Below are 15,525 nucleotides of genomic sequence, written 5' to 3' on the forward strand. Positions count from 1 at the left end.
ACATGCCTTTCTTAAGGAAGAAATAAATATTGCTGAGGGAGGTGGGGGACGAGGGGGTTGAGAGGGGTCTGCTGATGGGGAAGGAAGGGGCAAGGTGGTTTAAGTTAAAAAGCAAATGCTTTGAACCCCTCAGCCAGCTGTGAAATCGCAGCCGATTTGGGGGTGCATGACCGCAGCCATCTGACGGCCTGCGTGTACATTATAGATGTGTGTGCTGGCCTCACACACGCACACACACCCACATGCATGCCTACACACACACACACACACACACACACACACACTCACGGTTTCCATCAAACAAGCAAACAAGAAAGGATGAAATTCAGGACATAAAAACAAACTATTTTTAAACACTAAAGCAAACATACAAAGAGAGCAATACTGCTGTTCTCCTATTAAACTAAGTTTCTCTCCATTTGAAAAGCGAGAGTAATCTAAACAATACTTCCAAACAAACTGCCAGGAGTAGGGGTGTCGCGGCCTTTCGCCGGTGGAGCAACGGGGAAATCCCCTCCTCAGAGAAGCAAAAACCCCGGCGGGGGTGGGACCAGGCCACTTTGCCAGGTCCCACCCATGGTGTCCTCCCCTATGACAGCACCCGCCTGGACGCCCGAGGTCTCAAACTTCAAAATGCAGGCCTTTTCACTTCTTGCTGAAAAGTTACTTTAAAAAAAAAAAAAAAAAGGTCTTCCAGCTCTTTTTCTGTTGGACTCCCAAAATAACTACTTAATACCAAATGTCGGGGAGCTAAATTAATTCATTTAGGAAATGTGGAAGCTATGATGAGCTCGGAGCGTGGGGGCCCCTGTGATCTCACTGCCGTGCGTGCGCCAGAACGCCTCGGGCCACTCTCTTCCAGCGCTGCTCAACCCCTAAATTCTTCCTTTCAAACCAGGAGTCCAGAAATATCATAATTATAGTCGATACAGGTAACAGGTGTGCCCCTCAGGCCCTCCCACCCCCGGTGCCACCGTCTTCTGGATGAGACTCCGGGAGATTTAGTGGTCTCGCCTGGGGCGTCGTAATTACCGGAAATGACTCTGGTTTTAAGGGTTAAATGAAAGACCCTCTCCAAATCTAAGGCTAGACTCTGATGTCCATTAGATTTTAACGGGCCCACATAAAAAAGAAATTGTATCCTCGTCTCTCCCAATGCTTGTTTCCTCAGCGCCTCAAGTTCATTGCAGGCTGCCTAGACGCCGAAAACACTCCGTCCAGCCCTCTGTTCTGCAAAGGCAAGGCCTCGGTGGAAAACGTGCGTGAGGAATGAAGGAAACGGGGGATGGGGGTGCTCGGGAAATCATTTGCTCTATAATTGTTATGGCTGAAACCCGTGTTTCTAAAAAATAATAATAATAAAACTGGGATTTTAGCCCATCATCTGGAAACAGAGAGACAGACAGGAAGGCAATGGGGAGCCCAGGGAGGAAGGGGGGCACCCAGAGACCACCGGCTGCAGCGCCTGCACCATCCAAATGACACACACGCCCCTTCAGAGGCTGAGTGTTCGGAAGGGCCAAAGCGGCGGGCTGTTTTGCTTTGTTTTTCGTTATCCCAGCCTTCAAGCAGTATGCACACTTTTTCTTCCTTCTTTGGAAGTCAAACCGTGCGATTCTCTGGAAGTTACACACCTCCCCAGCACCACCATTTGTCAGGCAGCAGCATGGAGGGCCCCCCAACACGGTGTAAGATTCCAAACTCTTCTCCATGTCGGGGCTCAGCTCCTAGTCTATTAAGAATTAATGCTCAGAAACTTTCCAGGGACCAAGACTCCAGAAGGCAACCCATGTTCTCTGGCTGTCTCCACGTCTCTGGAAGGCTTGGTATGCTGGGCAATTGGGTTTTCTCCCCTCCCCCCCATCCTGCGCCAGACAAGTGATGGTTGAAGGGCCCCCCACCCTCTCTTCCTGGGGAGATGGTGGGAACCAAGTCCAGGGGGCCTTTATTCTTGGATGGGTGTACAACTCCATTAGTGTGCACACTCATTCTTGTACACACACACACACACTCTCACACTTCCAATCCCAGCAAAATGCTTCAAACACTCTGAGCACAAAATAAATGCTTATTAACTAGATTGACCCAAAATAGTGAAATGTACAAGTAAATTAATCATGCCTCTCCCAGAGGCCTAACAGGATTACAAATTCGGCAAAAATTGATCACAGTGAGATCAATAAGCTTCTACTTAAAACTGAACAGGGACAAAACTTGGTATGAGCTTCTTCTTGGAGGGAAAAAAAACATTTATTTTTTTTCCCTTTCTTAGTAAGACTTCTCAGGCCCGTGTGTATGTGTGTGCGCGTGTGTTGGGTGGCTGTGCATGTGCGTGCTTGCACACCAGCCGAAACCAGCAAAAAACATCCAAAGCTTTATGCCCGGACAATTTAGAAATAGTCACGGCATAAGGATCGTGAAATTGCTCCTGTTTAAAAAAGCCAAATTTTGCTCGGCAGCCTCTCTCCCCTCAAATACTAAACCACCACCAAAAGTGACATTGCAAGGCATGAAAATGGTCAATTTGTTTTGAGCCAATTAAGCTTCGCTGCAAAAGCGTTAAGGGCTGGACCAAGGGGAGAAAAGAGGAGACTTCATTTCTCCAGCTCCTTTCCACACTCGGCTTATCTCAAGGCACTGAAATCTTCTTGCTGAATCCCCCACTTACTTTCGTTCTCTTTCAGCCTACCATTCAGAAAAGTGAAAAAAAAATATGCCGTGTGGGAGGGCACTGCCTGCGTGTCGAGGCAGTGGGACCTGCCTGCAAGGTTTGTGAGCAGATAATCCCCGAGGAGGTCCAGGCGTGGGAGGGAAGCCTCGGCAGTCACGTAACGAGGTCACCGGGGGAAAGGTCACTGCTTTTTCTCACCCCCATCGTCCCTCTTTTATGGAACAATCTGGGCACATCTGTGAAACTCGATGTGTCTGCAGCAGGCCTCGTGGGGGCTGGTTCTTCTGCAGGGGAAGTTTGCCACAGGCACGTTACCAGGGCTCACCCCACCCAGGGCCCATCTGGGTCTTCATCCCCCACCCTGCCCAGGGTGTCTGCCTGGGCCACTCACTAAACAGAAACGGGCCCTGATTGCTAACAGACCCACCATGCAGTCAGCAGTCCCAGACTGGGTCTTCACATCTACTTCCCCCCAAACATCTGCGGTCATGTGGAAGCCCCAGGCCCAGCAGGGAGAGCTCAGCCAAGAACTGTCTGTCCTTTATGATGGCCGACACCGGCCCCTAAGCAACTCGCTCACCCTTGCCTCGCCCAGGGGATACTGTATAAACAACCTCCATATTTGTAAATTATTTTTCACTCCTGAACCCCAACTATTGGTAAATAGCATTCGACTCATATGAATGGACTGTCCCCCCAGAAAATATAAAATGTACCCCAATCTCCATCCAGTCTTTCTAACTGGGGGTGTTTCTGGCTCATAGGAAAGGAAGCCAGAGTGTCCACATCAGGACTTGGGCCCTAACATTCTCAAGGACTGTTTAAACAGCACACACGAACCAGGCAGACCCCGCTTACTTCTCAGACAATTCTCAGCCAACCCTGGCTTTCTCTGGAAGGCTGGGCCTTAGGGCTTTCAAAGCCTGCTACATTTTCTGCACACTCCCCTGGCCCATCTCCCATCATAAGACGGTCCCTCAGAAGTATTTTATTCCTGGTGGTCGTTGCCACTCACTCGACAATGCTTGTGTTCCAAGATCCACGGGCGTCTGAAAACACTGCTTCACGGTAACTGAAAAGGGTCATATCTTTTTGACATCTCATCCTGCCTGGATGACTTGGATGAACAGGGAGAGTGTGTGTGTGTGTGTGTGTGTGTGGAGGGCTTCACTCATTAACTGTCACGCATTAACTGCGCACTCACTAACATTCCAGGAGCTCCCAAATATGGCCAGGAACACCACACTGGGGGCCCCCAACTCAGGGCAGACGACTTCCTCAGATAATCACGCAAAGCCAGCTGCGTCAGAAGGGCCTGAGACCATGTCGCTCCAGCAAAAATGTTGACCCGAGCTTTAAGATCCAATGAAATCTTTGTATCTGAGACTCTTGAAATTATTATCAGCAATGAGAAGAAAAAACTAATTTTTTTTAACTCTCAGAATGGAACCCAACTCCAGGCCACATAGTTCTCACAAGACAGGCTGTTGGAGGAGGGAGTGGGGGTGGGGGGGGAACCTCAAAGGGCCTCAGAAGCAAAGTCAGTTCGCAATTTCCTCCAAAAGTTTTTCCCCTCTTTTGCACAAGTCTATTCCACGTACGATGTTCCTTCTGGGACATCCAGAAAGAGCCAATTTGCTATCCCGAATGCACTCAGATCTCCAAAGTGTTCAATTCAATTGCCTTTATGTTGAAAGGGCATTTGGGTCCACATGCTGAAGTATAAAGACCATGAAAGGACACACACACAATCACTATCGACTTCTCTCTCAAAGCCAGCTTCTCAGGGAGGCCGTGATTATGAAAACCTACCGGCTTTCTCAGCCAAGAGGGAGAGTGGGAATTTGGGACGCTGGGGCTGCGACGGACCTGCCTGCGGTGGGTCCCAGAGATGCCAACCCGACACAGACTGGTCGGGCCAAAGCTATCAGGAACAGGTTAGAAACAGCCCCTTGGATTTCAAGATGTGAAGAAACCTGAGAGACTTTCTCTACCACCCACGTCTCCCCCATGTTCTTTCTGGGCAAACACTCTGTTGGGACCAGACCCTCCACTGCCTTCCCAAACCCCAGAGGCCTCTGGTTAACACGCAGGCCAGCAAACAAAGCAAGCGTGAGGTGACTACACCCCGTGAGACTGATGTCTCTCCAGTGTCCCTCCTCGCCCAAGTAAAAATTCAACTTAACTCAGCTTTTCAATCCTGGTCACCAAAATAAGTGTGGAGTTTGGGCTCCCTGAGGGGCACACTCATGGGTATCTCCTCACTCACACCCTAAAGGGACAAGGCTGCGTGTTGGAATCGTGCTGTCCTGTCTTCAGCAGATGACAGAAAGTGATCAGGGCCACCTCTGCACCGGGCAGCCACTGAACAAAATGTGCCATGCCGCTGGCACCAAAAGATGACAATAAAGGAGAAGAATTTCCATAAGTGAGAAGCACTGTCCACTTCCCGTAGCTGAGAGGGGGTGTGGGGGATGGGGCGGGGGGCGGGCACTGATTCAAAGATTCCTCTCCTGGCCAAAGAGTAGTGTTAGCTGAACTCCGGCAGCGAGACATCTCTGTGCACGCTCACGGACAAAACCGCGAGGGGCGACGTGCGTCTGCTACTGAAGTGCTCCAGATCAGAGTCACCCAAGGCCCAGGAGGGCCGGGAGGCCCGGGTTTCATAATTAGGATCTTCAGATGCCTCCCTCTATTTTTAGGACCTGCACTCATTCAGTCCTTTACAGAGTCAGAACCTGCCAGAGAAGGCCACTGACATGGAAGGTTTAGCTTTTCCCCTACTCGCCTTCAGAGAGTCCATTAAGGGTAAGGAGGAGGAGTAACTGGATGCTGTGATGGGAATACACTGGGCCATGCGTATGGATATGTGTGTACCCCAGGGTGGGGCGAGGAGGGGCTCCTTCACGCTCTCGATTACACGGTGGTGGGCGGGGGGGCGGGGGCTGCTTTCCTCTTTGGACGACAGAGAGATCCAGTCCCAGCACCTCCCACAGCCCTGCTTTCTCAAGCTGGCCCCTAGGCCACTTCGCTTGGCTCCGGTGTATGTGAGGCAAGGAGGACACTTGAAAATTTTTCCCCAAAGGTCTCTCTTCTCGATCACGCACTCATGTATATATCAACATCTCAGCCTCTAGCAATCAAAACCCACACTCAAATCTGTCCACCCAAGACATGCCTAAAAATAGACCTCACCCGAAAACAAACACACCGCCCGGCAAGTCAAAATCTCGACTTGAGTCACAATGATGAAGCTGGGCTATTGCAGCCCCCTCTAGACTGAAGACTTGGGTGCAATAAAGCAGGTGGGGCAGCAAGCAAAGGCTGCAAGGCGCCCCCACTGGTGACCCAGGTAGGGGTTGAACCCAGGTCCCCTCTGGCACAAGAGGGCTTGGGGTTTTTATGTCACAATGTGCTGGGGAAGCCTGCCTGCCCTCACCCACGCCCAGAACATTTGATCCTATTACCTAAAGCTATAGCCTTTTAATCTCAAATGGACGAAACAGGTAAATACAGTATTCCTCGCCAGGAGTTTTTCTCTCCTGAACGCTTTGGGCAAAGGAGATGGCTCCCAGGGCAAAGAGCACAGCCCAGTGTTACTGTCACTCAAGTGGGGAGGACGGTGATCTTGCGACATCTTCCAGCATGACGTGGGTTGGGGAGACCCTGGCAATTCCAAGGATACAGCCACACGTTGGCCCTTCCACAGGGGGAAAAACGTTCCGCCTCTAATTTCCCCCGGCCCTCCCAGAATATTTATTAAACATGTAGATTTAATATCGGCAGAGGGTATCGAGTCACTTCTTGGCCAGGGCAGCCCTATTTTCAGGGTCTGTTAAGATTCTTTGTGGAAATTTAAATACCTCTGTCAAGCAAACAAAATCATATCAGGAACCATTGAATTTCATTGCTAGAAAGAGAAATTAGATTAACCAGCCCTCACTGCTTTCCTAGAAATCGCAATAAAATAGAAGTGCATTGCAACAGCCTCTCACTTCCGGTCTGAAGGGGCCTCCCAAGAAATGTAAATGAATTTGTATTAAAGAAAGCTATCCTCCAGGAAAACCCTTCAATCTACAAACATTGTATATACTTCTACTGAGGGGAATGGGTAAGTATGTATTATATAGGAGAAGGCCGTGGCTACTTAAAAGGAAAACAGCCAGGAAAATCCAGTGGCAGAAACCTTGACAAGTTCAACGCCGATAAGCTTCAGCCCCTCCAAACATCCTTGTCCTTTATTAATATGTAGTAGAAGTGTATAATCGCAGTTGTGTGCTGGGCTGGGGTTTTACGTCGGGAGGCGGGCAAAGAAGACAGGTTTATTAGTGCCGTGAAATATTAAACAGGCACCAAGGACAGTCGTAGTGGGTCCCGAACGAGCCAGGGAGCAGGCAGGCCCTCACATCACTGCACAAAGGGGGCTCCTGTTTACGTTACCCCGATTAACACCTGCGAAGTTTTGGGTTACATCTTCCAGAGGCTGCAAAAGTCCTAGGAAGGCATGCAACCCTGGCTGGACGGTTTCACGGGGGAAACGGGAACGCAAGGCTCCTCGCCTTCCCAGACAAGGGTGAGTGAGCCTTAAAATTCTCTTCAAGGTGTGGGGAGTGGGGACAAGGATTCAGAAAAACAGCACAGACACCCCTCCTCCCCCGAGCCAGCCCCCTGTCTAGGAAAATGCAGTAATCAAATCCTCCCAGCCTACTCTTTCTCCGCGCTGCTCGCAGTGTTCTGACTGGAACACAGAGGGAAGCATGAAATTCCAAAAATTTCTTCCGCATCACTGTAAAAATGTCATACTTCCAAAAAGGGCAGGGTTGCATGCAGAGCGAACCCAGAGACCTCTCCCATTTCCACGTCTGAAGGAGCGTTTCTAGACTGCTCCGGATTTTAAGATAGAAAGCACCCAACAGAATAGAAGTTTGGCAAGGATAAACACAACACAAAATATGGCTCATTCAAGCTTTGAAAATTCTGGGGAAGGGGCAGGAGCGGGGAGAAACATACTTTTTTTTTTTTACAATCTACCCTTCATCTACAATCTATCATTCCTTCTCTGTTTTGAAATCCTTCCATAGCCACACACCTATTACCAAAAAAAAAAAAAAATAGGTGAACAATTTTGCAAACTAATTTCCAATTCACATAATCCTCACTGATTTAATATATGCCTGAATAGGCTGGATTTTTTTTTTTCCTTTGCATGTCCTCACCCTTCCCCCGCCCCGAACTTCGTGCAAACAGAACCTCATGATGAGATGCACAGTCTCATTATATAAAAGTTGTTTGGTGGGTTAAAAAAGTCAGGGGCAGCATAATTTTGGGAGGCTCACTTCCCTGATTAAAAAAAAAATTGTAATTACATGTCAAGCTGGCCTCGACTTTTCCAGAACTGCAACTTGCTAGTCTAGTTTCTAAAGGATATCAAAACCCCATAAGGCAAGCTGGGCACGTCCCCCTGGCTACATGGCCGGGTGCCGCTCTGAAGACTTATTCCTTCTCTCCAATCAGAGCAGGGATCACTTTGTTAAATACCGACCAGGACTTTGCCATCAGAGCGAAGAATTTCAGAAACAGTGTTAATATTTAATCACATTAGTACTGGCGTGTTTTATGGCGTGACAAAATAAAATATCATTACAAAAAGGGGCTCTGCCTGGAGGGGGAGGGGGGCTGGGGAGGAGAGAAAGGACTCGTGGAGGCTGGAACCTAAAGGAGGTATTCGAAGCGGCTGGACCCCACTGCTTCGTGGCTGAGGGGACCATACAGGCTTGTGTTTAAGGAAAAGCAGAACATCTCCCTTTCATTTTTCTTTTTTGAACTCTGTTTAAAAGTGGCACACTTCGCTCTGGTTCTCAGGGGCCCCGCGGAAGGCTCTGTGTGCCTATTTACACAACCTGTGCAGCTGGAACTGTAGGGTGTTATCACAATGAAAAGTTTAATCATCCTTATTTACTAGCAGTAAGGGAGCGGGACTCAGATGCAAATACCTTACAAAGCCTTCACTAGCAGCCCCAAGGCTGCAGAAGCTCCGAGTGACCTCAATTCAGGGCTTTATCTAGGAAACTGTCGTTCCCACATCCCAGAGAGCAAAACAAAGGAGGTCAAGTGGGTGTCCCTGCCAGAGACCTCTAAGGCAGCCAGCCCTGCAGCCGCTCCCCGGAGGGAGTCCCTGTCCTCCGGGGCGCAGGGCAGGGCCAGCTGGGCGCACAGGGGAAATCAGCCCCGAAGTGGCTGGCATCTGTTTCCAAAACAACAGTTTCCCTTATCTGACTGTGATAAGGCAACAAGCAAAATGAAACATTTCTTTAATGACACTTCTTCACTCCTGGCCTGCATCGTTTCATTTACTTTTTTCTGTGAAGGAAGATGAGTTGGATGGACAGGGAAGGGTGGGACACCTTTAAAAAAAAAAAAAAACCTCATTTAAACCGCCCAATTCCGCTTCACCTAAGGTCTTTCAAAAGACTTACAGGCAAAGTGCTACCAGTTTTTCTTTATTAATTCACTAAATCGGGTTTTCTTTTTTAACTTTTCTCACCTCATTTTGGCCAATATGTTCTTAATTACTGGGGGGATGGGAGAAAGGGGAGGAGGAGGGGCGGCCAGGCTGAGCCAGGTAGAAGTGACAAGGGCTGGGATTTGTGCTAACCAGCTATCGATCGGGCGGGGACCGAGATGTTGTGTACAAGAAAATAAAAGGCAGGGGGTGGGGTGGGGGGGTGAGTGAGCAGGATGTTGTGTCCAACTCCATTTTTAAAAGGAGGGGGGGACAAAGGGGAGAAGAAGCAGAGGGTCCCAAACTAACCAATTTATGGCCGTGCCTGGGAGAAGCCTGGAGAATGCCGATGCTGGCCCCAGCGTCTGCTGTGCATGCTAAACACCAGCCTCCACACGAGAGAGCTGCGTCCCGGGCTGGGCAGTAGGCGAACAAAGAGAAAAGCAGCGAGGCTGCATTCATGAATGAGAAAACCTAAGCGGGAAAGCTACCCGGGACGGGCGCCCTGAAAGCCCAGAGTTCTGAACCACCCAACTCCAGCCGCACTTCCCCTCCCCCTCCTGCCCATCCCGCTCTCCTAAAACCTACCCACACCTGACACCGCAGGTCAAGAGATAGCAGGATGTGGGGGAGGACCGGGAAACCGAAGGCAAAGGGAAAAGAACTCTGAGAGGGAGCAAGAATCAAGGGGTGTATTTTTAAAGACGTTTACATCGCCAGCCACTGGTGAATAAATAACGTTCGTGAGGACGTTCAAGCCTGCCGAAACCAAGAGGATTCAACTAGGGTTTAGAAGAAAAAGGTAGGAATGAGGGGGGGATGATGTCACCTAATTTTAAGAAGCTATTATCTGGAAGGGTGGGGGGGAAGGTCCCATGAAAATAAAATTGATGTCTACAGCAGCCCAGTCTTCTTTAGGTTAAAAAAAACTGTTACTACTTTAACTGGAACGGCGGTTCACTGACTAACCACCGTCCCACCCACCTTAAGAAGCCTCCAGGCCTGGTGGGGCGGGGATGCTTAGAATGCAAAGGAGAGCTGGGACTGGACATCTGTCACCAAAGCCAGGGAGATATTGACGAAGGTGGGTCCTTTGTGTCTTAAGAATATATATCCATGTCCCCCCACACACACACACACATACAAGTGATGCACTGGGTGAGTGGTCCAGCCTCTGCCAAGCAGACCCCACCCCAGCCCCACTAAACAGAAAGGAGACGGACCTGGAAGAGGCTGCCTGCCTCCTACAACCCCTGCAAGGCTCCCGTTTCCCAACCCAACGCTCGCCGTTGAGGAGAGACAACACGGCTACTCATTAGGAGCAAATGTTAAATTAGGTGTTGCCTCAGAGTGACGCTGCGACAACCAGAGCTGGGAACTTTCTTTTCTAAAGATGCTGGCACGTGGAAGGGAGCTGGAGCTAGCGGTCGGCTGACTAGGGAAAGGTGGGGAGGCCTTAACACAACTCCCCAGGTGTCCTACCAAGAAGGGGTGCGGGGCACACGACCCCTAAGAAGTGCAGCCAGCCTGAAAGCTGAGAGCGATGAGGGGTCTCAGTGGGGAAAGGAAGGCTCCTAGACCTCTGAGCACCCGGCAACACAGCTAAAACTTGAGGGCAGAAGGGACTCTGCAATGGCGCCCAAAGGGCTGCCACCTAAGTTCTTGCTGCCCAATGGAACTAGAGTCTGCCTGGCAGCACCTGGGGGGGAAGCAGGGGCGGGCTCACAGAGCCCTAGGTGTAAGTTAAAGCAAGGGTATCCCGCTCTGGGCTCGGCGTTAAGAGAGTCCTGTGCTCTCCCAACCCCAAGAACCCACCCCTTTCAAGGAGCCTTCAGGGCGGGGCTCTAAGCCTGCAGTGGGGGTGGGGCAGGTCTCTCCGAGGTGGGAAGGGGACCGGGAAGAGCGCATATACCTTCTTTGCTGTTGGGGTTCTGGGGCTTGGCCTTCTCCCAGGGCGCCAGCGTCTTGTCGTCGTCCGCGCCGTCCACCAAGGTCTTGTCAGCCGGCATGTACCAGGTGGCGCTGTGCTCCGCCATCAGGGAGTCCAGATCGATGGTGCTCATGGCGCTCTTGACGGCCTCGGAGCAGCAGCTGCCCAGCTCGCTGTCTCCGTTCTGGGCGCCCACGGCCCCCACGGCACACTCACCCTTCTTGCCCCCCTTGAGCCCCAGGGGCTGGTCCTCCGAGATGCTGAACTGCTGCCTCTGCAGCTGGATCTGCGCTTGGAGGATCTCCAGCGGGTGGATCTCCTCGGGTGGCGGGGCGCCGCTGGTGCTCGTAGGGGTCCGGACCTGCTCCAGGCCCGGCGTGCCGGGATGGCCAGCGCCCCCGCCGCCGCCGTAGCTGTCAGGGGTCGAGGTAGAGGTAGACAAGATGCCCAGGCCGAGCGGGGGCGGGGGCGCCTTCGGTCCATGCTCCCCGGCGCCCACCCCTCGGGGAGGGAGTTTGGGCGAGCCTGTCACCAGGGGGCTCCTACTCGCTTTGGCCAGGGCCGGGGGGTTGTCGGAGCTGGACGACACCTCATCCTCATTGGCGTAGCTGGTGCTCACCTCCTCTGAGGCGAACTCACCCACATGCGGGGAACTACGGTCCGACTTGGCCCCGCCCTCCAGGGAAGACATGAGGTCCGGCTGGTCCCCCAGTAGCAACTCGGCCCCCTTCCCCCACGACGGCGAAGTGAGCGCTTTCTCGTGAGGCGTAGGTGCCCCACGTGCCTCGCCCGTGGAGCTTCCCCCGACGGCTGGGCCTGGTGCCTGCTGCTGCCCTGGGCTCACCCCAGGCGCACCCCCGCTGTCCGGTGCTGCTGAGTATTTGTCGAAGAAGGTCCCAGGGCTCACGTGACCACTGTCCCTTTTTCTGCGGCCCCTTCCCCGGCCACCGCCCCCGGGCACAGGCTTGCCATCGTTTCCCGAGGTCGATTCCAGGGTGTAGTTGGGAGAGAGGCTGGTGCCATCCCCCTGGGCAGGAGGGTTGGGCGGCCCCGAGGTTTTAGAGCCACTGCTACTGGTCCCCGACGGGCCTCCGGGCCCGGGAGCGCCCGGTGCAGTCCCTCCGGGGAAGTAATCCGAGCCTGGGTTACCGGCAACGGCCGCACCATCGGTCTCGTTCTGGCTCAGTTTCCTCTTCCCCTCGGGCGGGTTCTTCTTGTTGAAGGTCACGTTGAGGTTGGGGGCCCCGAGGCTGGCGATCATGTTCTGGCACGCTGTGGAGAGCGCAGCCAGGCAGCTCTGGCCGAACAGGTTGTCCTTGGAGCTGGGCTTGTTGAAGGAGCCCAGCGAGAGCGCGCCCAGTTTACTGGCCGAGGTGCGTTGGCTGGGCTGGAAATCAGGCTGCGGCGGGTAGGCGCCCCCGCCGCCGCTGCCGCCAGAGCTGCCACCACCCCCGCCTGCGCTGGGGGGCGAGTTCACGCCTGGGCCGCTGTGTGGCGTGGCCTGCCGGTTCGCTGCGCCGAACGGGAAGCCAGGCTGGCCCCCCAGCGCGGGTGCTGTAAAATCTGGCGGCGGTGCCCTGCGCTCGGAGGGTGCGCTGGGTAGCCCCACTCCAGCCCCCGGTGACTGCAATTGGCCTAGGCCTGCCAGGCTACCCCCGAACTGCAGGCCTGGGGAGGGCAGCGCGGGCACGTGGCCCTCTCCGGGCATCCTCAGCGGCTCCTGCAGAGGGCCCCTGAACAGCACCCCCGAGCCACCCGGCGGAGGGGGCGGCGCCAACCCGGGGTCGTGCGGGCCGCAGTCAGCGGGCAGGCTCGAGCCTCCCATCCTGCGGGGCAGCAGGTCACCAGGTGGAGGATGCGGACCTGGGAACCATGCGCTCTCCTGCGCCAAGTGCGGCGCTTGCTGCTCAAAGGTGCCCAGGCGCCCCGCGCTGGCGCCGCCGCTTTCGCGCTCAAAGTTCGGCGTGGCCATGCCACTCACTGGGGCGCCATGCACGAGGCCACCCTGGCCCACTTCCCCGGGGTGGCCTAGCTGGGCCAGGTTGGGTTGGCGCAGTCGCTGCTGCTGATTCCGCGACGCCATCTGCTTAATCATGAGGGCCGCGTTTTGGCGCTGCTGCTGCTGCTGCTGCTGTTGTTGTTGCTGCTGCTGCTGCTGCTGCTGCAGGGACTGGTGGTCTGGGGCCGGATGCTGCAGGGGTGGCCCTGTGGGGAAGCTGTCAGGGACCGGCGGTGTGAACTCGCCGGGTAGGCCCGAATAGGCGGAGGGCGAGAGGTGGTTGTCCAGAGCGCCGTTGTGCATGCTGCCATTCCACGAAGCGCAGCGATCCACTCCCGCGCTGCCCGGGAAGTCAAAGCGCGGCCTCTTGGCCACGTTCATATAAGGGGGCGCGTCGAAATGCTGCAGCCGCTGGTTAGGCGCCTGCTGCGGTGGGGGGTGCTGCATGTTGAACACAGGCTCGGAATAAGGGTGCATGCTCCGGTTCTCCAGCCTGTGGATGGGGTACTCGAACTGCGCGTGTTGGCTGGGCAGCATGGGGCCCCCATCCTGCAGGCTCCCGCCGGGGGTGCCCGCCTCGCCCTGCTGGGGCCGGGGGAGCGCAGGCGGGCACGAATTTTGACGGACCAGAAGCCCGGGCGGCGGAGGCTGCTGCTGCTGTGGCTGCTGCGGCTGCTGAGTCTGCTGTGGGGGCTGCTGCTGAGGGGGTGGTGGGGCCTGCTGGGGAGGCTGCATTAAAGGGTGCCTTGAGCCTACCCCGGGCTCCATGCCCACGGGCATCTTGCGGGCCCCACCGAACCTCTCGAAGAACACACCGTGCTGCTGCTGCTGCTGTTGCTGCTGCTGCTGCTGTTGTTGTTGCTGCTGCTGCTGGGCGTGCATCTTGGACAAGCCCACCATGCCTGCAGCTCTGGGCATGGCCGAGGCACCCGGGAAAGAGCCCCCGGGAACCTGGCGACCCGCCGCATAATGAGGCAGCTGCCCCTCAGAATCAGAGGGCGAAAACAGGTCGAAATGTCCCGAGGGCGCCTCGCCCGGGTAATTGTATTCCAGCGAGTCGACAGCTCCTTGGTTCGCCACCCTCCGGTTCTCCAGGCTGTGGGAATCGGAGCCGCTGGAGGCGGGCAGGCCGTGGAAGGAGGCGGCTCGGTTCGGGCTCTGGTCCAGCGGCAAGCATGGGGCAGGCACGGCATGGCCCGAGGCACCCGAACTGTGAAAGTCCGGGAGGTTCCCGGGTCGTTGCGGGCCGAAGCTCTCAGGCCCCTGGCTCTCTGCCATGTGATCATAACCCTCGGCGAAGGGCGGCTGGCTGCCCAGGCCGCCGCCGGCGCCGCCGTAGCCGAGCAGGCGACCCCCGTGCAGGCACGAGGGCCCTGGGTCCGGGCCACCAAAGTTGCCCCCGAAGTGAGGGTGATGTTGGTGGGGGTGGTGGCCTCCCGGGTGGCCGTGGTGCGGCTGCTGGCTTCCAAAGAATCCGTGCACCGGCTGCGCCTGCAGCCCCCCCGCGTGCAACTCCGAGTGGCCGCGCGTGTGGAAGCCGTAAGGCTCCATGTTCATGCCCAAGATTGGGGGCTCGCCCAGCGTGCTCATGGCAGGGTCCACGGAGCCAGGGGGTCCCCCAGTATGGAAAGCCGGGGCCTTAAAGTGGGTGTTCATGCTTAGTCCGGCCTCGTTAAAGTTCCTCTCGCCCTGGCCAGCGTTCCTGCTGTTGATCTGGGGCTCGAATTGGTCCAGCCCAAACATACTTGGCGGGGGGTGAGGGAATCAATAGGGCATGACAGCCTGCCCTCCGCTGCGCGCCTCCGGCCAGCTACTCGTTCCGGCCCTGGGTTGGGCGCTCCGGGACGGTCAGCACCGCGGGGGCACAGCGCGCACGGCCACCCCTCCTGGCCTGTGGAGGCTGGGGGCTATCAGCTCCTCTCCCGAAGCTTTGGCTCTGCCCCACACGGGCCTCTCACATCTTGCGGCGCCGCGGGGCCTCCAGGAGCGGTGTTGGAGGGCCCATGCCCTGCGCGGTTGGCACAGCCACTGGTGGGTTTGTGGGGAAGGGACAGAGCTGCAGGTGAGTAGAGACAAAAAGTTAAGTAGGGGGAAGGAGGCGGGAAGGAGGCAGGGAAAGCAGAGCGATCACCTTCTTAAGTCCGATCAGGTCGTGTAGGGAGCCCCAGGACGCCGCCCGAAGCCTCCCGGAGTTCCTAGCGGAGCTGCTAAAGGGTCGGGCAGAAAGACCCTTTAAAGCCGTGGCTGCCGCCAGGACACAGACAGAGCGGTCCCTTCCCCCCTCCCCCCGGAGTCCCGGCACTCGGTAGCCCGAGCCTCCGCCAAGCACGATCCGCTCGCACAGTCCCGGTCGGCCCCGAGCAAGCGGCTACTGTTTCTTCAGTGGCTTGGAGGACTGCAGTCTCCGCTCGGCATCACCAATG

The 15,525-nt window shown here is 55.2% G+C and overlaps 1 protein-coding gene across 1 annotated transcript in view; it reads right to left on the bottom strand.

Annotated features, from left to right (window-relative positions):
• The window catches only part of MN1 (MN1 proto-oncogene, transcriptional regulator), a 46,215-nt gene extending 30,967 nt beyond the window's left edge, over nt 1-15,248 (bottom strand). The window contains exon 1 of the mRNA XM_037052398.1: nt 11,086-15,248. Within this exon, the coding sequence (XP_036908293.1) occupies nt 11,086-14,845 (3,760 nt within the window). The 5' untranslated portion in view covers nt 14,846-15,248. The remainder of the gene's footprint in view (nt 1-11,085) is intronic.
• Between the last annotated feature and the right edge of the window lie 277 nt (nt 15,249-15,525).

Source organism: Sturnira hondurensis, unplaced genomic scaffold (assembly GCF_014824575.4).
Source record: "Sturnira hondurensis isolate 20B ecotype Veracruz unplaced genomic scaffold, ASM1482457v3 Scaffold0007406, whole genome shotgun sequence".
Taxonomy (NCBI): Eukaryota; Metazoa; Chordata; class Mammalia; order Chiroptera; family Phyllostomidae; genus Sturnira; species Sturnira hondurensis.